Source organism: Mustela putorius, unplaced genomic scaffold (genome assembly GCF_011764305.1).
Source record: "Mustela putorius furo isolate JIRA1106 unplaced genomic scaffold, ASM1176430v1.1 tig00003870_pilon_pilon_pilon, whole genome shotgun sequence".
NCBI lineage: Eukaryota > Metazoa > Chordata > Mammalia > Carnivora > Mustelidae > Mustela > Mustela putorius.
The window spans coordinates 7,079,102-7,106,553 of NW_025422022.1; the positions used below are offsets into that span (position 1 = coordinate 7,079,102).

General features: G+C 36.3%; 1 protein-coding gene across 1 annotated transcript in view; it reads right to left on the reverse strand.

Annotated features, from left to right (window-relative positions):
* The window catches only part of LOC101675906, a gene marked incomplete at its 5' end in the record, with an annotated part of 303,240 nt that overhangs the window by 54,271 nt on the left and 221,517 nt on the right, over positions 1-27,452 (reverse strand). The window contains 2 exons of the mRNA XM_004753752.2: positions 7,712-7,871; positions 23,640-23,803. Of these exons, the coding sequence (XP_004753809.2) occupies positions 7,712-7,871; positions 23,640-23,803 (324 nt within the window). The remainder of the gene's footprint in view (positions 1-7,711; positions 7,872-23,639; positions 23,804-27,452) is intronic.

Sequence of the window (27,452 nt, forward strand, 5' to 3'; positions counted from 1 at the left end):
AAACTTGATTTCCTGTGTCTGAGGAAAATAAGCTTATAAAAAAGATGAAAAGGCTGGTATATAGCACTCCAGTTAAGAGATGCTGACAAATTAAGTGTTAATGAATCAAAAACATATGGATTACACTTCACTTCAAATAGAAATGATTTTAGAATCAAGGGGGAAAGTACTTAGCAAGATGTAAGTAAGTCTTTGTCAATCTTTAAAACCCAAACATTTACGGTATCTTCATAAAGCTGCTAGTTATTCCTTTCCTTAGTGGTTACCTATCATTTTCATTTTATAGAAAAGATCAGTCTCTCCAAGGCCAAATGACCTTTCAAACGTTTAACAATGTATTGAGTCAGTTATATACGGACATCCCAGAAGTTCAGAGATAAAAAAGATCAAGGGAGAAATATGTATCAATTAACTAAAACCACCATGCCAACATAGAACATTTTCCTCCATTCCTTGCTCATCATGATTTGAAAGACAAGGACAAATGCCAGTGGTCATATACCTTTTTAAATCATCCTCTTTTATATGTATTTTTTAAATTGTACCTAAGATTCGCATTTTCAAATTAGTTGGATCAATACCAATCTTTCATTGTGAAAAAATCAGAATTTCTATAAAGTTAGTAGCTTTAAATACACTCCACATTTATGTAAAAGTCTTTAAAAGATAAGTGTCATTATGCTTCTGAAGAATTGGTAATTTGTTCAATGCAAGAAGAAAATAACACTGAATATAGAGTTCACAATATGTATTTTGATTACTGAGCAGAAATCCCTACCTTTAAGATAATTCAGGCACACTTAAGATGTGTTCACCCAGGTCCCTAAGGAATGTTCTTTACTAGATTTAAAAAAAAAAAAAAAATATATATATATATATATATATATATATTATATATATTATATATATATAGTGCTCTTTTCAATGTAACAAAGTAAGTTTTTAGCACCTAGTCTATTAACCCTGGTCAGTTTACATTCCTATACTGATGCTAATGTCTCTTTCACTAAGGATTCTGTTCTGATGTCCCTGATGCTCATTTGTTATTGTGGGTACTTATTCTTGTGCCTGACACTCAGTGTAAAAACCTTATTAGTCATTTTGGAAGTGGAGCCTCCCCAGGTAAATCCTGTTAAGTATGAAATTCACTGGAATCATACTGGGGGACAAGAAGTGTTACAAGTAGATGGTCTGAGTGCTAACCTTTTGTTCTCTTGATGTTGGGAGTTAAAATAGGCCTTGGCTCTCCCTGAATTAGGTCCCTGCTTCCCACCTTCTATAATCAAAGCAGTCTGCTTACCCTTAGAATGGACAGGATTCAAGAGTTCTTCCTGTTGTAGTCGCTGTTCTGCCACCCGCCATTTTGAATTCAGTTCAACTACTGGTTTTGTTGGGTCCCCCAATAATGGGTCCGTGATTAAAAGAGTGAGACTGATACAAAGCGAAGGTCAAGCAAAGCTTTATTTCGTGCCAAGCATCAAGAACCAAACCAACCTTCAAACATATCGGTCGGGGCCGCCCCTTACAGAGAGGACGACCCCTCACTGCTTTCCAGACTAACTTTTATAGAGCAAAGGCCATGTGGTTGGGCCTGACCACACATAGGTGACTAATTGAATTACAATTCACCCCATAGTAGCTATGGAAACTAGCCTATCACCTTGGTAGCTAGGAGACAGTATGTGCCCCCACTGATTGAATTTCTCCACCCAACCAGACCCACCCTTGTATTTGGGCCTTTACCTGGAACTGGTTTCCCGGACTTGCTCCTAAGTAAGTTCCCCTGGGGGAGGCAGGGTCAATCTAAATCCACTGCATAAACAACAAAATGGCGGTTCAACCGAGGTGGGGCCGCTCTGGCAAAATAGGCCCTTACAGTTTCCATTTCCACTTGCTTCTACCTTCCATTCTTAATTTCAAATATGACTAGGTCCAATTTAGCTTGTCATTTATCTTCACCTACCTTCAAGTCCCCATCGAGCTTGCAAAACCTATCCCCCCAGTATAGATCAAGATGATAAATACTTGATGACCCATAAAGCACAATCTCTAAGAGATTGTGGGGTGGAATTGAATTGAAAAATTGATGGAAAACTGAGCTATGTATTAGACAGAGTGTATTAAAAACATTAGAACTTTAAAAGATTTTATTTATTTATTTGACAGACAGAGATCACAAGTAGGCAGAGAGTCAGGCAGAGAGAGAGGGGGAAGTAGGCTCCCCACTGAACAGAAAGCCCCATGCAGGGCTCGATCCCAGGACCCTGAGATCATGACCTGAGCCGAAGGCAGAGGCTTAACCCACTGAGCCACTCAGGTGCCCCCAAAACATTAGAACTTTAAAATAAGCAATTTAGGGGTGCCTGGGTGGCTCAGTCAGTTAAGTGTCTGCCTTTGGCTTGGATCATGATCCTGGAGTCCTGGGATTGAGCCCCACAATGACAATGGGCTCCCTGCTCAATGGAGAGTCTGCTTCTGCCCCTACCCTCTGCTCATGTTCCTTTTCTCTCTCTCAAATTATTAAATAAAATCTTATAAAAATAAAATAAAACATTTATAAAATTCAGTGCAAAGGCAACCCAAATCCTTATTGGAATGAGCTACGTCTTTTTAGTAAAGCTTTCGATGGTTTCCTATTGCTTATGATAAATATATGGTTCCCAGTACTGTGCACATTTCCAGTTTCTAAACTCCTTCTCCAGGCTGATCTTTCACTCTCTTCTACCCTCTGCCCTTTGTTCTAGACCAAACAAATTGCTTTCAGTTTTCAAACTTGCCTTGGCATTTCCTGTCATTGTACCTCTGCTCTGCCTCTTCCGGCATGGAAAATTCTATCAGTGTCTTTGTCCCAAATCCCTATCAGCATGTTCCCATGCATCTAGTTGCTACCACTTTGCCCCTCAAGATCCTCAATGAAGCTTTTCCTCCTCCCTGACCATATTTCCACAGTAAAAGTGAGAAGTGTTTCTAGGAAAACAGTGTAGTCACTCCATGGCTTGTGGCCTGCAGTTGGCTACATCAATAACAATGCATAGGGTTCACCTGGGATGGTGAATTAAATGGAAATTCAGTTTTTCTTAATCATCTTATTTTATTAAGAATTATAGATCGTATAGAACCTTCAGATCAGAATTTCAACAACTACAGAACTCAGGGAATTGTTACAGTCACCATCCGAGGGCACAAGAGTAGAAGATAAACAGCAACTCCTATACAAAGAAAACAGGGTATGTTTCTGCATGTGGTTGTATTTCCCTGAACACATTCTTGACAGGAGTTGGGTAGCTCCTTCTCAGAGTCCCTTACATAATTCCACTGTATAACCGTCTCTTAATAAAAACTATTCTAACATACAGCAACAAAAATGATAATCTTCATTAACTGCATCCTGTAGTTCCCAGATGCTCAAGAAATAGACATTTTAGTTTTTATGTCTTCCAGTTATGCTGCTTGAATGGATTTCTTAACTTCACCGTCCACTGTCCTACAAGGCACAACTTTCTCCAACCCTTCCTTTCTGCCTAACATCCTGCTATTTTTATGAGCTTCAGTAGCCCCTTTTAAAGTGGTAGTTTCTTTAAGAAAATAATTACCGTGTAAATTAGTCTTCAACAAATAGTAAGGCACATTATGGAATTAAATTCCTAAGTATTGAAGCTTTGCTTCCTGGTATGTTTAAAACCATTATATAAGTTTAACCATAGCCATTCAATCTATGTACCTAGAAATATCATTTCTTCCCTTGCTAATGAAGGTCCTACGGCACAAATTTATTAAAGGTATACGTTTGCATGGGATAATAATTGGGTCGATAATATTAAATTCATAGGCTCATTATTTAATTGCAAGGGCAGATTATGAATACAGCTTCTAAAATGTATTTTAATGAAAAACACTACATCCTGACCTAATCATATCAACCTTATGCTATCTAATTAAGGATGCAAAAAATCATTAGAGTTGCAAAATATTAGTTCCAGTTCCATCAGCCTGTGAGCTGCCCCTTCATGAATATATATATTTTTACTCATGATAAATAGTTAATGAGGTAAAAATGACAAAATTTGCATGTAGGCAAATTAGTTTAATAGAATGATATCTTTTCTGACTACTGAAAGTGACCTTCTCCTTTTCAAAAAAGTGGTTAAAATACTTTGAAATTATCATCTGACTGTCTTTGCACAAATGACAAATTATATGTATGAACAATATAAAAATTACAAAATGCAATAATTCTAAATTCTCATCATACTATAAATGTGCTCTGTGCTTTTGCATTTATCAATTTAATAAAAGGAAATTAAGCATATTATAAAGTATCCATTTATGTGCCAATTTTTAATCCAGAGCATAAAAACGAGAAGCATGTTTTTAATAGCTAATACTATGGCAAAGATCTAGATCAAATTTTTAAAGTACAAAAATTCTAGACTACTTACTTGAAATACTTTTATATTAAAATGTCTGTTGCATTCTTAATTTAGCATTTTAGATTATAGATAAATGGTCAAAATTAAACTGGCATTGTACCTTGAAATTAGTATTTCAGTTATTCACCAGGACTATCTTGATTTCCTATTAAAATAAACTAAAAAAGGAAATGTGAAACAGGTTAAAAAGAACATTAAAAAATTAATCATAAGTAAGAGGAAGTTTTCATGGTATAAATGCCAGGTCATGAAGAGACATAACAAATAAAATATGTATGTCTATCCATTTAAGTTTAGGAATGTTTCTGTATGCTTAATAAACATAACCCAACAACGAGAAATAACAGGTGCTCTCCAGATTTTCAAATGATGTGCATAAACATCTCTGTGAATCTCCTTACTGATAGATTCTGAGTCTATACATGTTGGGGAAGAGACAGCAGCAATTTATCTAGATATATTAATGTCTGTTAATGGCCCCAAAGAATCTAAGCCAAAATATTTTACTTAGGACACAAGTGCCTTTGATTAAATTATTTACTTTAATTACATCTAATCCAACTGTCTTTTCATTGATCCCTTTAAATGTGCATTCACCGTCAGAATTATGAACACACAAGGTTTGAGGTCTTTTCCCGAGTTCTACTCTTGCTCATCATGGGTCAGCTAAACCATTTTATAAAGGACAGAATAAATATTAATTTTAAGGAACTAAAGAATTTCATGATCTCCTTAAATTTTCCCTCTAGCACCTAAACATTCATTTTCCTCTTCCCCTTTATATCCCAGCCCTCTCCCCATTCCACTTTCTCCGATTTCTCACTATCTCAGACTTTCATAGACAAAACAAACAATCATAAACAATAAAATAATCCTCTATGTTCCTCTGTATTCTTTGCCAGGTACCTTTGTTCAACTCCGATCATTTTGGTACTCAACTTTGGATTGGTCCCAAATTCCTCAACTTCCATGTTGTGAAGCTTAATAATGAAATAAATATACTCTATGTACCCCAGTACTTTGACATTATCCTTCAGAGAAACCACTCTTTGCTTAATTTGTAGGATGATTTCGACAATTTGGGCCTTTAAAAAATGATGCTGTTGTCAAGGATTTTTGAAGAAGAAACCAGGATGAATATATCATGAAGTGAAATGTGTTTTACTTCAAGTCAGGGACAGTGATTATGGAAATGTCTGGTGGGGTGTTGTTATGTTTACCAATAAAATTAACAGAATTCAAGACATATTACATATATTAACAGATTTTTTTTTTGAAAGCTAATGTTTAGGTTCCTATCAGGTAGAGAATGGAATGAGGTAGATTGTATGTTCATTATATTGGCAAATTAAATATGTTCAATTATTCAATCATTCAAGCTTGCATTCATTTATGTACTGAACAAATTGCAAAAATGTACTATGTTCTGCAGACACTATTAAGATTGAGAAGAAAAATATGGAGAAACCACTCATTTGTTGCACACGATCTTAGTCTAGAAAGGAAGAGGGAAACACAGATAATTCTCAGATTGTGTGTTTGAATGGTCAGATAAAACAAGCAGCTTTGACACAAAGAAGATGGTCCTCTCTGGGCAGGCCCCATCAAACCAGCAGTCCAGGTCAACCTGGATGGAGAATTGGTTTGGCAGGTAGTACCTGAGAAGCTGAAAGGATGCTCCTCCAGACAGGGAGGAATGGATGGCAATGTGAAACAATACATCACATTTAGCAAATTACCCTTCTTTTTCTATGGCATAATTACATTTCAGTGACAAGCATTTGGCAAGAGGAAGGCAGAGAAGGGAGGAGTGAGATGCTGATACAAGAGACATCACCAGAGAGGTCAACAAGAATCCCATCAAATGGTAAAAACGTATTAGTCTGAATTTTGGCTTCTACTCTTCAGGCAAAGGGTTTATGTCAGGGAAATGGAGGGTCAGATCTGCATTGTAAAAATATTCTAAAGAATGAATTCATGGATGGTGTGTGACATGGTGACTGCAGCGTGAGCCTGCAGGTAAACAGATCAGTTAGCAGAGTGTTGCTGTTCTTCAGAAGGTGGGCATTGAGGTCATAGACGTCCAGGAGCAAGTGGAATAGAGAAGAGCAGATATTAAGAAAGCAAAGTCAGTAGAAGTAACTGGATGATCAAACTGGAAAAAAAATCTAGGAGACAAAATCTAGAAAAACTCTGAGCTTTGAATCTTTGTGATTCAGAGTAGATGGAAATGCCATGTACAGAGGGTGTGGATGTGTGAATCCTGTGGTTTTGTGACACAGGAGAAATGCATTTGTTAGTTAACAATGTGTGTCAAGTCTATTTTGTTTGGAACAGGCTGAGTCTAGGTCTCTTTGGGGCATACACCTGAAGATATCAAGTAGGCTGCTGGATTATATTACTTTAGGATTTAGAACAGAAGTGTAGCCTTGGAATACACATTTGAGAATCTTCAGCACGGTGGAAGATATGGTTCGCAAGGAGGTTAACTAAAAAAAGTGTGTAGAGTAAGAAGAGAAAGAAACCAAATACAGGGCCCTGAAAGACACTAACACAGAAGAGGCTGATGGAGCCAATGGAAAAGTCTGGAAAGTAAATTCCTGAAAGAGAAAGAGAAGCAAGGGGACTGACTAATGAAAGCATCAAAGGAGAAAAACAGAAATAATATTATTTTCCTCTCATCCTCCCTAGATGACTTGGAAGCCAGCAATCATGTTCTATGTGGGACTTAAGTCACTAGCTTCTTTTATTTTCTTATTTTCTTAAAGATTTACTTATTTATTTGAGAGAGGGAGAGCTCACAGGGGAAGGGCAGCAGGAAAGGGAGAAAATTTTAAGCAGAATCTCTGTGGAGCATGCAGCCAGGTGCAGGGCTCCATTTCATGACCCTTAGAGTTCATGACCTGAGCCAAATCAAGAGTCGGATGCTTAACTGACTGAGCCACCCAGGTTCTCCACTAGCTTCTTTTATATTCTTCACAACCTTTGTGTGATTTTGCCCAATATATAATACAGATATATACAACAGGTATCAAAAATATTCCCATAAGAAAATAACAGTGTTTCACTCTAAGAACCACCTGGCCATGTCTTCTCATTGCAGCTAATAAAAAATAATCAATATATAGCCAAGCTGCAAGATTTTTATAGTGGTGGCAGTCAGATACAATAATAAATTACTTCAAGAACAATGTGAGAAAATGTACCGACTTAACTGATATGCTAACAAAATGAGTTTCTCTTGTGCAGTCAAAAAACACATCCACTTCAGAGCAACTCACCTTCTTCCTTTCACCATGGATTCCTCTCCATTGCACAGACCTTTTCACTATGTAGCTGAGCTCCTGATTGGAAATCTCCAAATCATATGGTATGAAAAACTTTGTTTCTTCACTATAGATGCGCTGAAATGCATCTAATATCCAAGAATCATTGTGCAATCTAAGAACAAAACCATGTTATTTTTGTTCCCCAAATATTATTTACTTTTTGCCCTCCAAAAATGTTAAATAATTTGTTTCTTTTGTCAATTTCTATTTATTCTATTCTAGTTCATTGTTCCCATTTATCTTTCAGAAATTATTTGACTTACATTCCAGAAATAGTTTTGTATTATCCTCCATTAAACATCATAATCAAAGAATAATCTGGTTTTTTTTTTTTTGCAATCTTCTCCTATAAGCCTACTATTTCTGATTTTTGATGACTAAGCAGTAGACAGCAGAAAATTAGGAAGTATTTAGTCATTAGTTTGTATTATAAATACCACATTATAATTCAAATGTGAGAGATTTATTAAAGGAAACTTATAGTTAAGAACCTTAGTGTATCACAGTATCAATAAACTAACCATTTTAAAAATTATTACCAAACACTCAACTTATGAATTGGAGTACCAAGATAGTTGAGCATTACATGAAATGCCTTTCTATACAAAATGGTGGATTGTAAGTATTTAATTTCAATGATCAGGAAAATTATATTTTGCTTTAAATAGAGTAAACTAACACTGAGTTCCCATTATAAAGGTGATCTTTCACATCCATTATGTTATCTAGTCTTTCTTTAATCCTGTCTTTTACATATGAATACACTAAACCGGAGGGGGGGGGGAAGTCTTGCTGTTTATATGTAGTGGAGACAGAATTTAAACTGAGAACTAACACCAAAGTTCATTTCATTTCACCATCTGACTCTTCAGTGAAAATGATCTGTACAACACTGATCTTCATTTAAGGACCTTTATTTCACTTCTTCCTTTCGAAAGGTAGAATAGAGTTTTTTGACCCTACCTGCCAGTTAAGATCTGTGGGTTTCTGCTTCCTTCTGTTTTATGCTCATCACAGAGTGTAAATAAAAGCAAAACTGCCAGCCAGTGTCACTGATGGCCCAAGACAGGCCATATGGCTTGGTACCATCTTGAAATTCAACTACTACTCTTACTGTGCTTTGAGATTCTAGGTTGGCCATTTGAATGATTTGCTAGTTGTCTTGTTAAACAAGAACTAGTCTTTACCACTCTCTTAAGCTTGTTTAATGTAACATCCATCTTTTTCTTTTAATGGTAGTAAGATTTAATGTAGTTAAATTACTGTCAATTTGCTGCTATAAACATTTTCTATATGAAGATTTTAAGAGCAGGATTATCAACAATGCAATTAACTTTGAATTAATTAGGAATCACAGTCCTGTTTCTGCTAGCTTCTGTTCCTTTTGCCCAGAAAATGTCTGTCTCCTCTTTATATCTCCTTCATTTTGTATGAAAGAATAATTATGTAAACATCCAAGCCCAGATCTACAGTATGGTACACAAATGTTTGAACAGAGAACATAATGACACAACGGAATATGGAAAGCTGTACAAAGATCAACTGCATTTTAGTCTTACTTTTACATTTTTTTTTCTGCCACATTGAGTGGCATGTTCCAATGAAAAGCTTTATGATGGGTTGTAAATGATTCAACTTACCAACCGTTACTGGTTTTTAGCATATTTTCCAGCCCTATAAAGCCAGTTTACATTAAAAAGAAGAAAATAAAAGAACTTAGCAAACTCAACACCCAAAGAACAAATAATCCAATCAAGAAATGGGCAGAGGACATGAACAGACATTTCTGCAAAGAAGACATCCAGATGGCCAACAGACACATGAAAAAGTGCTCCATATCACTTGGCATCAGGGAAATACAAATCAAAACCACAATGCGATATCACCTCACAAGAGTCAGAATGGCTAAAATAAACAAGTCAGGAAATGACAGATGCTGGCGAGGATGCGCAGAAAGGGGAACCCTCCTACACTGTTGGTGGGAATGCAAGCTGGTGCAGCCACTCTGGAAAACAGCATGGAGGTTCCTCAAAATGTTGAAAATAGAACTGCCCTATGACCCAGCAATTGCACTATTGGGTATTTACCCTAAAGATACAAACGTAGTGATCCAAAGGGGCATGTGCACCCGAATGTTTATAGCAGCAATGTCCACAATAGCCAAACTATGGAAAGAACCTAGATGTCCATCATCAGATGAATGGATCAAGAAGATGTGGTATATATACACAATGGAATACTATGCAGCCATCAAAAGAAATAAAATCTTGCCATTTGCGACAACATGGATGGAACTAGAGTGTATCATGCTTAGCGAAATAAGTCAAGCAGAGAAAGACAACTATCATATGATCTCCCTGATATGAGGAAGTGGTGATGCAACATGGGGGCTTAAGTGGGTACGAGAAGAATAAATGAAACAAGATGGGATTGGGAGGGAGACAAACCATAAGTGACTCTTAATCTCACAAAACAAACTGAGGGTTGCTGGGGGAGGGGGTTTGGGAGAAAGGGGTGGGATTATGGACATTGGGGAGGGTATGTGCTTTGGTGAGTGCTGTGAAGTGTGTAAACCTGGTGATTCACAGACCTGTACCCCTGGGGATAAAAATATATGTTTATAAAAAATAAAAAATTTTATTAAAAAAAAAGGAGAAAATAGTCTATGAGCAAATAGTATATGAGCAAAATTTTAAAAATAAATTAAGTGTTCATAATTATGTAATTCAAGTCAAGCAATATAACATTTACCCAAAAGTGAGTTATTTTATCATTTTGGAATGTGAGGGAGACCATACTGATCAAAGATGGTGCAAATCTATTGAACTTTATTTTTCTGGCTCTCTTTAGAAAGTGAGGTCCAATTAAATGTTAAGAAAATTTCTATAAAGACATACAATGTCAAAATATTTTCAATATATTTTGTAATTAAATTTAATTTATTTATAAATTTTATTATTCATATCAAATGTATTTATTTATAAAAAATTAAAATAAGTATTTCATAAACAAACTGGAATTGATAGACATTGATGAAAGCAATAGACTCTTTTCTACGTGGAAACAACATTGGAGCCAATTAATAAAAATTAAATTTAAACTTCCTATGATCATATTTAGTTATGAAAGTTTGTTATTCTCAAATAGATAAGAAATAACACACAGTTAGACGTACATGTATTCCCATGCCTTTTTTTGCTATTTTGGGTGTGTGTGTGTATAAAGATCAGATTGATTTGTATAAAATTAAAGATACTAAACGTATTAGATGAGAAGAGAAAGAGAAAACCAAACATGGAAACATTTCAACAATTAGTGACATTAGGAGAAAAATATCCAAGTTCATTATGCTATTTTTGCATTTTATAGGTTTTGAGTTCCTAGTTAATAAAAAGCTAATATTTTATGATATTCTATATCATTACATGATGATGGTTACAAATTTGGATTTCTTTTAAAAATACAATTATTCAAAGTGTCTGAAAATTTTACATTTTTAAATTATTTCTTCAAAATGTAATTAAAAGAGAAACTGTATTGCACCTGTCTGCAAAGCCATAGGCATTATTGTTTGTAGAAATAGGTCACATATTATGCCACAGGTTCTGATGACGACCAATGAAACAAAGTAATTTACAAAGTCCTCTGCCCTGTGTCCTACATTTGAAGCAATTCATTGCTTGGTGAATGGCAGAAGCTATTATGTTTGGTTCACATCTGAATGTGGGTCATTTACAGAAACCTAGGATGTGACATTTCTTTTAAAGCTAAAAAGGACAAGTGTGAACATTTAGTTAATACAGTATTTTAAGGGTCATGAAAAGGATGGAGTCTATAACTTAAACTAGCTCCAAAAGAAAAATATATATATATATACATATAAATTATGATTGCTTCTTTCTAAATCTAAAAATAACAAAATGAGTTTAGCAGTTTGGCTTTACAGAGATCATAGTCAATGCTTATTGATAAAGTTACTTATCTACTGGTCTAAGTACATTACAATGCTCCAGGTAAAGGTCTGAAACAGCTTACACTTGCCAAAACTCATGTGAAATTAGCAGACTTCTGGAACATTTTAGGTGAGATGTATGACACTGAAGTTCTTGTATGTATGAAAAAAGCTTTTGTGGGTTTTCTAGAAACACTTGAATACTCACCATTCTGTTTAATTCTAACTGAAATTCAAATGGCTTTGGTTTGAAATTATACTAAATAGAGGAAAAGAGAAATACAAACTAAAATAAAAAAGTAATAAAATGGAGAGGGAAAGTAATTTTAAGAAAAGGAAAAAGAAATTCAGAAATAAAAATGTGCACGTAATGGGTAGTAGTTAAGAACGCCTCCACCTCCATTTCCAGAGATAGCTCTACTGTAGGTTTAATGAAGTATATAGCCTTCAGAATACGTTTGGTCTCATGTTTGTAAGGGGACAATTATCCTCTTCACTCACTCCTCATTAATTCCTTATCTCAGTCAACAAATATTCCCCCTTGCGTACCAAATGCCACATACTTAGTAAGTGTAAGCAGTAGGGAAGGGGACAGGAAGGGGGTACCGAGGAGCCTTCATGGGGACCTGCAGATGGCAGGAAGAGGACAGAATGACATGACAAGGAAAGCAGAGTGTTACAGGAGTATAATGTAAAGAACGTGGGTCCCACCCAGGTCGAAAGAGCTTTTAATGTGAGAGCAATCGGAAGCCATTGTATGGATTTAAGGCAAGAAGTGATTGATACTTTTTAATTAAAAATCTTTCTGGTTATAGTGAGGAAATAGATTAAAAGGAACAAAAGAGCATAGATAGAGGTTGGTTGAAGGCTAATGCTACAGTGAGTCACAGGAGAGATCAGGGCACATTGGACAGAGAAAAGATCCTATGGATAGAACAAGATGGACAAATTCAAGAGCTAAGCCATTGCCAGAACCTGGAAAGAAAGGGAGTGTGGAGGGTGATGGAGAGGATGGATTTGAGGACAGATGCCAGGTTTCTTTCTCCCTCTCCCCCTTCCCTCCTCCCTCTCTCTTCCCTCCTTCCTCTGTCCCTCCTTCCTCTGTCCCCCCTTCTTTCCTTCCTTCCTTCCTCCCTTCCTTTCTTGATTCATTCTTTCTTTCTTGATCCTTCCTTCCTTCCTTCCTTCTTTCTCTCTCAGCACTGGATGGGTGATCTTGGCATTTTCTGAGCCCAGGAACCCTAACTGAAGTGATTTGGAGAAGAAGACCATGAATTTCTTTTCAGAATGTCAATTTTTGAAGTTGCATTGACATTTATATATATATATATATATATATATATATATATATATATATGGAGTTGTCAAAGTTAACTGAAAGTTCTAAATTGTTTAATTAAATTCATGTTTGCCTTGAAAGAACCGAATTCTAGAACTAAACTGAGCTGGGATGCCTGGGTGGCTTAGTCGGTTGAACATCCAACTCTTTTTGGCTCAGGTCATGGTCTCAGGGTCCTGTTACTGAGCCCTGTGTTGTCTGCTGGTGATTATCTCCTTTTGCTCCTCCCCCCAGTCCCTCTCTCTCTCTTTCTAGTTAAATAAATAAATAAAATCTTAGGGGGGGAAAAATTAAAAAGTACTAAACTGAGCTGCCTAAAATATGAACCTGTTAGAAATATACAATTTAAATCAACTCATTCATTCCCAAGGAGCAGATTGAAGTTTTATTCTTTTTTTTTTCTAAAAATATTTTTGATTGTTATTGACACACAATGTTACATTAGTTTTAGGTGTACACGATCGTGATGTGACTGTTTTATATTTTATTCTATGCTCACCGCAACTGTCACCACCATCTGTCACCATACATCGCTATTGCAGTATCATCCACTGTATTCCCTGTGCTGTGCCCTTTATTCCCATGACTTATTCATTCTATAATGGGAAGTCTGTGTCTCTCACTCCCCTTCACCTATTTTGCCCACGTTCACCACAACCCCTTCCTTTGGACAACCATCCGCGAGTTCTCTGTATTTAACGGGTCTGATTCTGCTTTTTGTCTGTTTGTTTATTCCTTTGTTTTCTTGATGCAATAATTCAACTACTGGGTATTTACCCAAAGAAAATGAAAACACTAATTTGAAGAGATATGTGACCCCCATATTTACTGCGGCATTATTTACAATAGCCAAAATGTGGAAGCAACTCAAGTGTCCATTCATAGATGAATGGGAAGACAAAAACTGTGTGTGTGTGTGTGTGTGTGTGTGTGTTGTGTGTGTGTGTGTGTGTACACACATACATATATTACGCAGCTATAGAGAAGGATAAAATCATGTCATTTGCAACAACATGGATGGATCTAGAGTGTACATTGTTAAGGGAAATAAGTTAGACTGAGAAGGACAATTTCCATATGATTTCACTCATATGTGGAATTTAAAAAACAAAGTTTTACTCTATTTACTATATACATTTATTTGTTTATTTTTTTAAAGATTTTATTTATTTATTTGACAGACAGAGATCACAAGTAGGCAGAGAGGGAGGCAGAGAGAGAGAGGAGGAAGCAGGCTCCCTGCTGAGCAGAGAGCCCGATTCGGGGCTCGATCCCAGGACCCTGAGATCATGACCTGAGCTGAAGGCAGAGGCTTTAACCCACTGAGCCACCCAGGCGCCACTACTATATACATTTTAAAAATAAGGAAAGAATCATAATGGTACAGCTATTGCCAAATGAAACCCAACTAGTAAGTGACAGAGCCAAAATTCAAGCCAGGCCAGTCTTCAATCCAGGTATCACGCCACGACATCACATCCATTCATTAGGTGAAAATCAACCACAAATATGAACTTTGAGTAATTTCATTGTTCAAAAAAAAAAAAAGAAGAAGAAGAAGAAGAAGAAATATGGGGACACCTGGGTGGCTGAGCTGGCTAACCTCTGGCTCTTGATTTCGGCTCAGGTCATGATCTCACAGTTGTGGGATTGAGCCCTGCATCAGCTCCATGCTCAGTGCAGAATTTGCTTGTTCCTCTCCCTCTGCTCTTACCCCAGCTCATGCTCTCTTTTTCTCTCAAATAAACAAAAAAATAAGTAAAATCTTTAAAAAACAATAAAGAATATTATGTACAAGTAATACTGATTGCAGTTTCTGAAGTTATGAAGCCTGCATATGGGTATCAGCTGTGCCCTGGGCCTACCGTGAAATCTTAGGCAAATTACCAAAAGTCACTAAGGGTTGGTTCTTCATGTATGAAAAGGAGACCCATGTTAAGGAGTCCTGAATTATCAGGATTAAGTGAAGTAATCTCATACTATATTCAAATAAGGGCTTAACATGCAAGAAATTCTCAGGAAACAGCAGAAATTACCATTTAGGAACTGAAAGGAAAATATTAAACACCTCCGTAGAACCTCCAGTATTCTAATTTATATGGCATATGATGGAAGTTTTTCTGAACCCTGTCCTTGGACATTCTGAGACGACTGTGAGATCCAATCATAAATCAGAGTTAAAATTCTCTGCTTTGTTGTTCATTTGTTCATTCTAATGGCCACAAGGGTCAGCTTTTCCAGTTCCTAGTTTTTTATATCCATGAGGGTATTGACCCGGGTTATGTACGCAGATTAGTTTTACAGGAAAACCCAAACTAGAAAGAGTAAGGTGAACCAGAAAAACTATGGCCGCATTTTCTCAAATCAAATTTAGCTGTGAGGTGTCTTGGCCACTGGGAAAGCACCAGGCTGATAAGAGGTCCTGGTCTCATGATCCATGTGAATGGCCCCCTCACCCCCCAAAAATGTGTTGCTTCAGCACTTAAGCCAGATGAAGGGCTGAGGCACTTCTACCATCAGATGGTTAAAAAGAAAAGACTACTTGGAGAGGGTGGTAGAGAACAAAGTTTGGGGCAAGTGGAATTGAGCTTTAGAAACACCAAGTCAGAGCAGAGAACTGGCAAAACAGGAGTGACAAAGTATTGTGTATCTATGTTTAGCACTTCCCTGGGTCCTCTGGATTATTTTTTGCATACAGTGCTTAAATGTTTTGCACATCACTGTGACTCTCTTAGACTCCTCCTTCTGCATTGCACTGTAATTGCACTGCATTGCACTGGGTGTTGCCAAGGAGTTCAAATTTAAAATCTATTCTAATCACTTGGATGCATTAGATTAACATATATAGGAACTTCATGTATTTTTTTTTTCTCACAATTCTTCATTATATTCTAGTGGAGCATTCAAAATGAAAGGGATGTGTAGAGTCATTTGGACAGACAGCCTGTGAGCCATATTTTATTTGAGAGGGGTCTGTCTTCATCATTAAGAAAATATTTTCCTCTATTTATTCATGGTTTTAATTGAACAAACATTTGTTCCATGTCTATTGTGTTCTGGACGCTTTTCTGGGTACAGAAAAGACAATGGTGAATTCTAGAGTTGGCGACTTTGCTCTCCACAGTCCAGAGTTTCATGTTATGTAACATTTTAAATACGTGGTAGGAGAGTTTGAGGTACCATTTTTTCCACGTGTAATCCTCATTGTTTTGTGGAAGCAAAGCAAAATAGTTGTTCTTTGTGTTTAAGTATTTGGTTTTTTGTTCAATTATTTTACTAGCAAGTGTGAGAATTTTATCGACTATGCAGGATCCTGACAGAGAAGTACTGGTTCCTTCACATTATCTACCCTATCAAATGTGGATATTTACATGGAAGTGGGAAAGGCAATTTCTCATTCTGGTGGCCTAAAAGAAGCCCATGTCAGGGATTTGGACTGTATCAATAAGACAATATGTACCTGACACTTCATCCAAGTACATTTACCTTCTTGACACCAGCCTGCCATTGGTCAAACCTCACATGCCTCCTTTCCCACCAGTTCCAAATGAAAATAGAAGTTGTGGTAGACCATTTCACTCTCTTCTATCTTAGAGATATCAGAAAAAGCCAATTTGTCAAATGACTGGTTAATGACTTAGACTTACTTACAGCAAGTTAATGACTTAGACTTACTGTAATATCTGTATGATATTACTAGAGAATATAGTATCAGGAAATGTTCAGAAAATCTTTGACCCAGCTTCTTGCAGCTACAGATGGGGTCTGGGGGGGGGGGGTGGGGAGCGCAGAAAGAGATCCCTCTATTCGCTGAAGTAAAGGTGGGAGTGGAATCGATTCCAAATTCATAAATTAGAAGTAAATAGTTAAAACATTTCTGAATGAGGAAGGATTTTTTTTTAATTTAAGATCTCTTTAAATAAGTCTAATTATCAAAAGGCTTTACTGTATATGAATTATAATGCCTATTTTTCTAAGTAATCTTTACATCCAATGTGGGGCTCAAACTCATAACCCCAATATAAGAGTTACATGCTCTACCAGCTGAACCATCCGGGCACCCCTATAGTATCTGTTTTCCTAAAAAATCAAAAATACACTTAAAAGTTAATTGTCAAATGGAGAAAACATCCATTAAAACATGACAGAAGGGTTACTACTAAAATACATATAAAACCCCTATAATTCAGTAAGAAACACATTTAAATACTCATAGAAAGAAAACCAAAGGGACATTTAGAAGGCAATTCACAAAGAGGAAATACAAATGAGTGAATGATAAGCATCCTAAGAATATCTAGTAACTAGAAACAGAGGAATGAACCTTTAGAAAAGGATGAGATCCCACGTCTTCTATGAGATTTAAAAGAGAAGTTATCACATGATGTGAACACGAGTTGGTCAGATACTCCTTTCACTTCTATAGAAGCATAAATTCAGCTTCTCTAAAACACAATTTTGCAATATTTATCTAATGTCTTCGAGACATCATATTGTCTGAAACAGTATTTCTGGGTCTCTAGGATACTCCTCAAAAATAATCTAAAACACGAACAAGACCCTGAGTCTTAAGACGTTCATCAGAATTATTTATGAAATGCACAAAAAAGAGAAACAATCTATTATCCAGGAATAAAGAAATATTAAAATATTTTATACTGCTTCTCTGGTGTAAAATAGTGTGAGGGCATTAAATTTTCCTGAAGTAAGTAAAGAATATGAAAGTATTTATCATACAATATTATTGTTTAAAATCAACATATGAAATTATTCTTACAGAATAATTACAATTTTGTAAAAATAAATACACATGGGAAAAAATCGGAATAAATTTACCAAATGATTAACAATGCTTTTTCTAGATGATGACGTTATTTGTGTTTTTAAATTGATTTTTTTACTCTCTTCTGTAGTTTCCCTTTTTTTCCTAAATAACATATTCTTCCTATATTAAGGAAAAAACATTTAAAAGAGTAATGTTGTTTTTTTTTTTTAAGCTATAAAATTCAGTTCAGATAATTACACTCAGGTCAAGAACTTCCTCATACAGGTCAAAGTTCCTACTAGAACTATGGGGAGTGAGAATTTTTCTAGTAGAAACCCTTCAGCAATAAATTACTCAGGCTCTTGGAGGAATAAGATCCAATCAGTCAATGTAGAGCTTCCGGGGCCCAGAGCTAGACAAAATTCTCTGTTAACAGCCTGCAGAGCAGACTTGATCTCCTTTGTGTTCCTATAATACTAGCCATGTTATCACATGTTTTGACAGGACTGATCCAAAAGCCCAGGAGACTTCGGATTGTTGTCTTAATATTTGGACTAAGAATGCTAACCTAAATCAGTCAACACACACAAATCCATACTGGCATCTTTCATAAAGATGAGTTCTTAGGATTTCTGTACTCTTTGCCTACTTTTATGCCAGAGCAAACCCCACATCACTGACCAGATGCCTCTGTTGGTGGTAGTGCTTTGTAGAGAACAGAGCCACTCAGCTCACCATTTTAGAGAGTAATGTTGTGCAAACATCAGTAAAGAGATCTTTCAGCTGACATATTAGAATGACTTTATGCATACAAAAAACACAGGTATTTTCCCTGTGGGAGATTACTTTATCTCTATCATAACCTAAAGACATTTAAAGAGCATCTGCTTCTAAAGCATTAGCAAAACCTGGGTTACTGAGCATATCTAGCTCTGATTGGACAGGATAAGCATGGAAGACAGTGAAGGGCTATGCTGAGATACTGCACAAAACTTGTTTATCCCTCCTGGACTTTTTCAGGCTCATTCTTTATGATGTATGGACACTTTATCTGTCTTTGCTTTTCCCTAATCATTTTTCCATCCATGACAGAGCTTCTCACTCCTCCTGTCCATGCTTTCTTGTGAGATAATCCTTCTGTTGTATTTTAAAGCAAACCATCATTTGTTTTAGGTAGCAAAATATTAAATCCTAGTTACTTGGTGCATAAATTCTATGCTTCCTTTTTCATATTTTACAAGTAATCTTGATAATAAAAATGTGAACCTTGGACAAAGAAATGCATGGTTGCAAACACTCACCTTATTTTAAGTGAGAAGAGATGTACTGATGTTGTAATAAGTGGTATATAACATTATCTGATAATTTTTTAATCCTTTGGAAGTCTAAGCTTCCAAAATCATACATAATGTACTATTTTATTTCTTTAAATTCCCAAGGAACCCTAGTCATTTTAAATAATTGAGTCATGCTTCATGTAAAGCGTCTTATAAGATCTACCCATATGCATCATCCTTACCATGTTCCACAAGAACATGTCTGAAATCTAGCAAATGAACATCTTTGCCTAGAGGGCCGTAGGACAACTTAGTGGTCAAATGAAAACTGAATGATCAGGAAAGTCTTTCTTTCCTTCCCCAAGAAAGCAATTGTAACATCACTGCAACTTTGTTATAGGTCTAAAGAAGGAAGAATCGAGGAATGTGCTCACCTCCCATTTCACAGAAAATTATATTGGCTATCATATGCAAACTCCCTCAGTGCCCTGCCACAAACCTCCATGCTTTTGCCTCAACCTTATCTCTTTCCTTATCACCTCAAGGGACAGGATTTTTTCCCCTAAATCCTGTGTTTGTCTCCATATGTTCTCTACCTCATGTCTTCAGAGACCTCCTTGTGCATTTATCCTCACTTGGTTAACCATTTACAGTGTTTTTCTCCATTTTAGAATTTTCATATGCATACAAATATATTCAAAACAAACCCATGCTTAAAAACCACTATTCTTAAAAAGATTTTATTTACTTAATTTAGAGAAAGAGAGAGAGAGCATCCTCGTGTAGTGGGGACAAGAGCAGAGTCAAAGGGAGAGAGAACCTGAAGGGGACTGCATACTTGCCATGGAGCCCCCGGTGGGGCTCTATCCCAGATGGTGAGATCATGACCTGAGCTGAATCCAAGAGTCAGACACCTAACAGTCTGAGCCACCCAGGCACTCTTAAACACTCTTTTTTAAAAAATACTTTTTATAGGCATTTTCCATGTATAGCATAGCTTTGTGTATAAAAAAGTCAGTAAGTCCTAACTCTATGTCCTTGTCCTTCACCAGTCCCTTGCAATTGAACCTCTTACTCAACAAATCAATGAAACTCAAGACTTCTTCCACATGAATTAACTGTCTCTGTGTTTTGCCTGAGCTCTAGACTCACCTATCCACTTTCTTATGGTGTCTTTTCCCTTGACAATATCAAAGATATCTTACGGTCAATAGGAATGAAAATTTAACTCACTAACTATCTCTTCTAAATATTTATTCTCACTATGTAGCCACCAAAAGAAATGAAATCTTGCCATTTGCAATGACATGGATGGAACTAGAGGGTATTATGCTGAGTGAAATAAGTAAATCAGAGAAAGACAATTATCATATGATCTCTCTGATATGAAGACTTTGAGAGTCAACTTGGGGATTTGAGGGTAGGGAAGGAAAAAATGAAACGGGAGGGAGACAAACCATAAGAGACTCTCAATCTCACAAAACAAATGAGGGTTGCTGGCAACAGAGGAGTAGGGGAGGGTGGTTGGGTTATGGACATTGGGCAGGGTATGTGCTATGGTGAGTGCTGTGAAGTGTATAAACCTTGCAATTCACAGACCTGTACCCCTGGGGCTAATAATACATAAGATGTTAATAAAAAATAAAAAAGTATAAAAAAAGAAAGAACCAGATAAAAATTGTTTCTACATTTGTTATAAATCATTGTCAATGCCATCTTAAAAGGTCTTATATAAGAAACTTCTCTTATAATTTACTGCCCAAAAATATGACTTTTGTAAAAATGTAACTTTCTTCTCTGTTACATGTAATCAATGTATTTCCCTTTTTGCCATTCCTTTACAGGAGCTCAAAATTTTAAATTCATACAAGTTACAATGTTAATATTATTCTTCTTTAAAGAAGTAGATAACAATAGAAATGTTGTTTATAAGAAATGATTTTGCAGTATTTTTCAAAATGTTAAAGCAAACCTAATGCTATATTAGAAGTTAATAAATCTTTCTTGATTGTATTGAAAAAAAAATATTTGTTCTCCATGTAATCTTTGTCTATGATAATGCTACTACCATCCTCCCATGGATGCCCAATTCCAAAACTTAAGGTTATACTAAATGTCATTCCTTCCTTCACCTTCAATTTCCAACAAGTCAAAAGTTCTATGTATGTCAACTATCTCTTCGATATGCCATATCCATTTCCTGTGTCCTTCTTTTTAGTGAAGGCACTTGACGTGCTGCCTAGACTATTGAAATGGCTTTGTAACTAGATTTTCCTGCTTTCAACCTGACCACTATTAAATACACTTTCCCTTCTATTAGTAGAGTGATCTTCGTAAAATTAAAGTTATTGAAAATCTTTCAGTTTTTTCACTTTACCAACAAATTCAAGCTCCACAACATGATATCAAGACATTTATCATCTATTCCTTGACTACACTTCTAATCATATCTTAGTCAACTGCCATTGCCCCATATCCTATACTCCAGCCATATTAAAATATTTTTGAGTGGCCAACTATGTCATAATTTCTCAGGATCATATGGTTTCATACACCTTCCCTTTGCCCAGGAACTTTCTTCCCTCTATTTATCTTCCACTGAGATTATATTAAAACTTTGAAAATTACTCAAGGGTTGTATTTCAACCAATGTGTTTGGATGCTACCCCAATCCTCCTCCAGACCTGAATTGATTCCTTTTCTCTATGCTCTTAGAGACTTTTGTGTTGACCTCTTCCTAGCACTTCTTTTTTTAATTATGGTAAGAGCATTTAAAATTTATTCTTTTAACAATTCTTTAAGTAAATAATACAGTACTGTCAATTACAGGCACGGTGTTGTACAGAAGATCTCAGAACTCAATCATCTGGCGTAATTGAAACTATGTCTGTTGAAAAGCTATTGTCTATTTCCCCCTTCCCTTAGACCCTGACAAACACCATTCCACACTATGCTTCTCTGACTTTGGCTATTTGAGATACTTCATGTAAGTTGAAACATGGAGTGTTTGTCCTTCTGTAACTGGTTTAATTCATTTAGCATAATGTCCCCAATGTTTATGTTGCCACATATTGAAAGATGTCCTTCTTTTTTAAACCTGAATAATATTCCATCATGTGTATCTACCACGTTTTTTTTATCCATTCATCTGTTGATGAACATTTAGGTTGTTTCTACATCTTGGCTATTGTGAATAATGCTGTAATGAACATGGGAATGCTCATGTCTCTTTGAAATCCTGATTAAGTAAATTTCTAGAAGTGGAGTTGTTGGATTATATTACAGATCTACTTAAAACAGTATGTTATTAGCAATAAATACAGACAAATAGACCAACAGAATAGACTAGAGAGCCCAGAAAGAAATCCATGCATATACAGTCAATCGATCTTCAGCAAGGGTGCCAAAAATATAAAATGGAAAAAAGGATGGTCTTTTCAACAAATGGTGCTGAGAAAACTGGATATCCACATGCAAAGGAATGAAAATAAACCCTTATAACACACACAAAAATCAACTCAAAGTGGATTAAAGACTTAAATATAAGACCTGAAACTAAAAATTCTATTAAAAAACACAAGGAGACTATTTCAGGACATTGGTTTTGCCAATGATTTCATGGATACTCCTATCCATGGCTTTTAGAAATACCGGCAACAAAAGCAAAACTGAACAAGCGGGACTATTTCAAAATCAAAAGCTTCTGCAAAGCAAAGGGAACTATCAACAGAGTAAAAAGTCTTCCTAGCACTTTTTACACTGCCTAGAATTTGTTACTTTTCTCATTTTTCCTCACACACACACACCTTGCTTGCTAAGTGAGTGACCTGGAAAACAAAACCCTACAATATTAAGGATCAAAGCTGAAGGATGATTCTTTTAGTGATTTGGCAGGGGTGGGAAGAATGGGAAGGAAGATTAGAAGAAAGAGAGAAAAAGAATTTTACATAAGCTTCCTGGGAAATTTGTCAGGATATTTTTGGATATCAAGGGATTAACAACTCCTTGTTTCTTGTTGGCCGCTAGTTTGAAGAAACCAGTATAATGCTTTACAGAAAAATTTCTCTATTACGGAGAAAATGTTTCCCCAAAAGTTGATTCATTTCTCAGCCAGTCTTCATGATAGATGTTATATATAACCAATGGCATTTCTTTCTCTTTCTTTTTTTTAAAATTATATATATATATTTATTTATTTATTTATTTTAGGATTCTATTTATGTATTTGAGAGAGAGAGAGGGAGAGAACACATGAGACAGCAAGAATGGGACAGGGAGGGGCAGAGGGAGAGGGAAAAGCCGGCTCCCTGCTGAGCAAGGAGGAGCCCAGGGCCTGAGCAATCCCAGGACCCTGGGATCATGACCTGAGATGAAAGCAGACACGTAACCAACTGAGCCACCCAGGTGCCCCAACCAGGGACATTTCTATCTTAGACATGTAGACGTGGTTCTAACTTCTCTTCTTTAACCATATTCTCACAACCTCACTGCACAATAAGACTGGAGGCTGAACACACTTAAGAACCAAGAGGATTGAAACACCTTACCTGAGACAACACAAATAGAAAATTAAAGAAGAAATAATGAACAGCAGGATGTAAATGAGCACCGTGAGCATTACACCAGGAATTCCCGAATGCTGGGTTCTCACAAATACCCAGTACAGCTTTGCTGCATCAGCTACAGGAGTCTCGTCATTATGTGTAAGCCGCTGAGGAAAGAAAATACAAATGTAAGAAATAGGATGGAAATACCATTCATCGAGTTAGACGAATTTAAATACATAAAAACCATATGATACCATATTTGTTTTTAAATTAAATTCTCAAGGTACTAAAGATCACTAGATCTTCAGCTATATAAAGGAAAAGAAACAGATTGGGTTTCCATAGCTGGTTTACCAGGTTGTTGTTGTTGTTGTGTGTGTGTGTGTGTGTGTGTTCTCATTTTCCCTATAAGCTTTTAAATGTGTATACTCTACATGTAATTCATAAAGTAAAAGCCATGTATTATTTATGTACTATTAACTTCTGAATTTAATGAGCACAAGATATAAAGAAATTAAATATGATGGTGGAAAGATCTTTTTCTCTCTGAAGCAGATTTGAGAGGAATTTAATTTGTACTATGCATAAAATAGGTAGCTTATTTTAGAAAATTATAAAAAAAGTTATCAGTCTATTTAATGTGAGCTTGAAAACCAAAGTTTACATTACGCCAATTTAACAATAAGTCCTTCTTTTAGACAAGGGACAATACATTCTATACTGAGTTAGAAATAAATATAAGGCAATGAGGTCTTTAAAAACTAATGTTTAATGTTAAGGACCTAGAACATTGACACTTGATATCTTTGACCTCTGATTTTTATAAAACATAAATGCTCTGTAATTATGACTCTTATGGTATTAGGTGAAAGAAGTATGTAATATAAATGTAAATAAAGTGTATTTTCTTCAGTGTAAGAAAGAAGGAAGAATTTCTTTAGTTTTTAAACTGACAAATAAATAAGTATAGCTTAAATGGACATATTCAGAACTAATCCATATCACATATGTACAAATAAAAACAGAAACTCAGTTTAATCCATATTTTCCTTACATCAGAATATCCTTTAACACTTGGACAATGACTCAAAGTCAGATATTCTGACTCTCAACTGATGTTTCTTTCACCGCCACACGAAAATTTCGATTTTTATATTCTGTATTTGTTAATGGGTCAACCTTGCAGAATGTGAATCTGTTGCTTGGACTTCAGGCAGAAGATCTGTAAGTGTTGTCATACGTTTCTCCTATTCTAGATCTTCCCCTTCTGCTATTTCTTAAAGGTAAAGAAACAGATGTGGTATTCACTGACAACACATACTAAAATTGATACATACATATTGCCCATAATGTAATCTAATCAGCAGATGCTAATCATTCACTTGGTCCACACACATTTTGGGAATGTCCACCATGTGTCATTAAGCTCTGAAGATAGAAGAGTGAATAAAATTAGACAAAAGCCCTATGTTCTTGAGTTTACATTTAAGTTGGGGTGGAGGTGGTGGATAAACATGTAAGCAAGATTAAGTTATTAGGATGGTAGGTTAGAAGATGGCATTTTGAAGAAAAACATGAAGCAGAAAAAAGTACAGGAGGGATAGATGTGTATTACTATATACCGTAATCAGAAAATGTATCATTTGAACAAAGACTTGAAAGATATGAAGGAACAGGTGATATGCCTACCACATGGCATTCATCACATACTGCCCATGCTTAGTCTTGTGTGTGTGATTCTCTAACTAGACTGGAAGTTCCTGCCTGGATCATGGGCAATGACTCTTACATCCTATATTGTACAGTTTATATGTATGATGCCTTAGATTTTTCAATTTTTCAATAATTTTTCAATATTCATTATTCAATAATATTTAATATTTTTCAATATTTCAATAATATTTCAGTATTTCTTTAGATATTTCAATATTTCCAATTGGTTGTCCCAACAATATTGTGAAATGAGTAAGGTATGTGTTATTATTTGTAGGTATTATTACTTTTTGGTGGTACATATGAAGAAGTTGAAGACCGACTTACCCAGCATCATATAGCTGAGAAATGGCAGAGCTGAGACCAGAACCCACTTTCCCTCACTCCAAGTCAATGCTGTTTCCATTAATCCATTATAATGTCTAATGGATTTTCAAGAATGATTTGCTGAACGAAGACACTTTTATTCTACCCTTGTTTGATCTTTGTTCTTATGTGTTATCCTTATCTGTCTACATTGAGGACAGAAATCATGCCATACTTACTCTCTTTCTTTTAAAATCCTGTGCAGAGAGTATAGTCAATAAATACATGCTGATCAATTAAAACATTCAATAGCAAATTCTTCCTCTACTTTTTATCTAGATTGAGGCTCAGGCAGAGAAAGAATTTATGAACTTGGTGGAATTGTTGTTTCATCAACAGGGGTCCAGGAATGCATTGCCAACCTCTGAGCCAGCAAACTGAGAGACTAACAAAATGTTATTAGCAACATCAACAGCCACCCATGCGTCAGCCTCAAACCATTCCATCTGCCACATCTCCTTCTGGATTGCCATTAAAAAAAAAAAAAGAAAGAAAGAAAAAGAATCCAGAACAAAATGTATCAGTAAAATAAGGTAGCCTCTTTCTTGGCTAGCTGATGAGGATCAACTAAGTACAAGTGATCCCTGACTTTCTCTGCTAAAAGGAAGTGCTGAAAGAACTGTAGGTATGAACCCAGGCAAGTTGAATCTCATGAGTGACTTTCAATCTATGATAACTATGACCGCATGTGGAGTGGTAGTTCACTGAATTTAATGAGCATACAAATCAACTGGAAGGGCTGTTAAAACACAGTAGCCCCTTCTCAGAGGCTGGGCTCCTTCCCAGAGTTTTGACCCTATAGATTTGGTACAGGATCTGAGATTTTGCATTTCAATTTGCACTGCAATTAAGTTCCCTGGTGAAACTGATGTTATTTACCCAGGGACCTCACTTTGAGAACCACCGCTTTAGAGCAGTACTTCTCAAACTTGGTGAGCTCATGTTAAAATGTGAATTTTGATTTAATTAATGGGCATGTCCATGTGTGGACTCCAAGGCTGCTGCTCTGTGGGTGACCTGCACCTTTGAAGGTTTTTTTTTAATGACAGCAAAAGTAGATGTCATCTGCAAGAAGCCTAATGGATTCTGACCGGAGAGTCTATAATCGTGCAGATTAGGAACGAGACTTCAGCTTTTCTTTCCAAGTGGAGAAAGATATAGGTGCTCTACTCATCTTTTAGAATCCAAGTCAGCTTCCATCAGGTTACAGACCTCTGAACTGGTGCTGAGATGGCCCTGCTGGAGGCGACTTTCCTGTAGATTACATCAGAGGCCCCAGAGTAAATTTATACTGCTCATTTTGTCAGCTGTCTTTGATACAGTGGCCCACTCAGCTATTAATCTCTCTAGAGGACCTGACTGGAATAAGGAAAGCCATTCCAGGAGGACTGCAGTCACTCCTATGATGAGATCTCAGAAGATGACAGAGCTGCTCATCCTCCCCAAATGGCTTCACCTGTGGGGTTGCACCGAGATTGGCCTGGCACCCCATGTGCTCAATAGGCCTATCAGGCATCTGGGAGGAACTGGGAGATGCCATGGAATATGATCCCAGGGGAAAGCAAACAGCGTTCCCCTTTACACTTCCTGCTCAACCAACCTTGATCACTCGGTCCTTCCCTCGCTAACCAGAAGTCTGAGGGAAGTCAGAATCTGGACAAAACCTAGTTGGCTCCAGCACAATTTGCCTAGAACCAGAATGCAGCCTATGATGGGGGTAGGGGTGACTTAGAG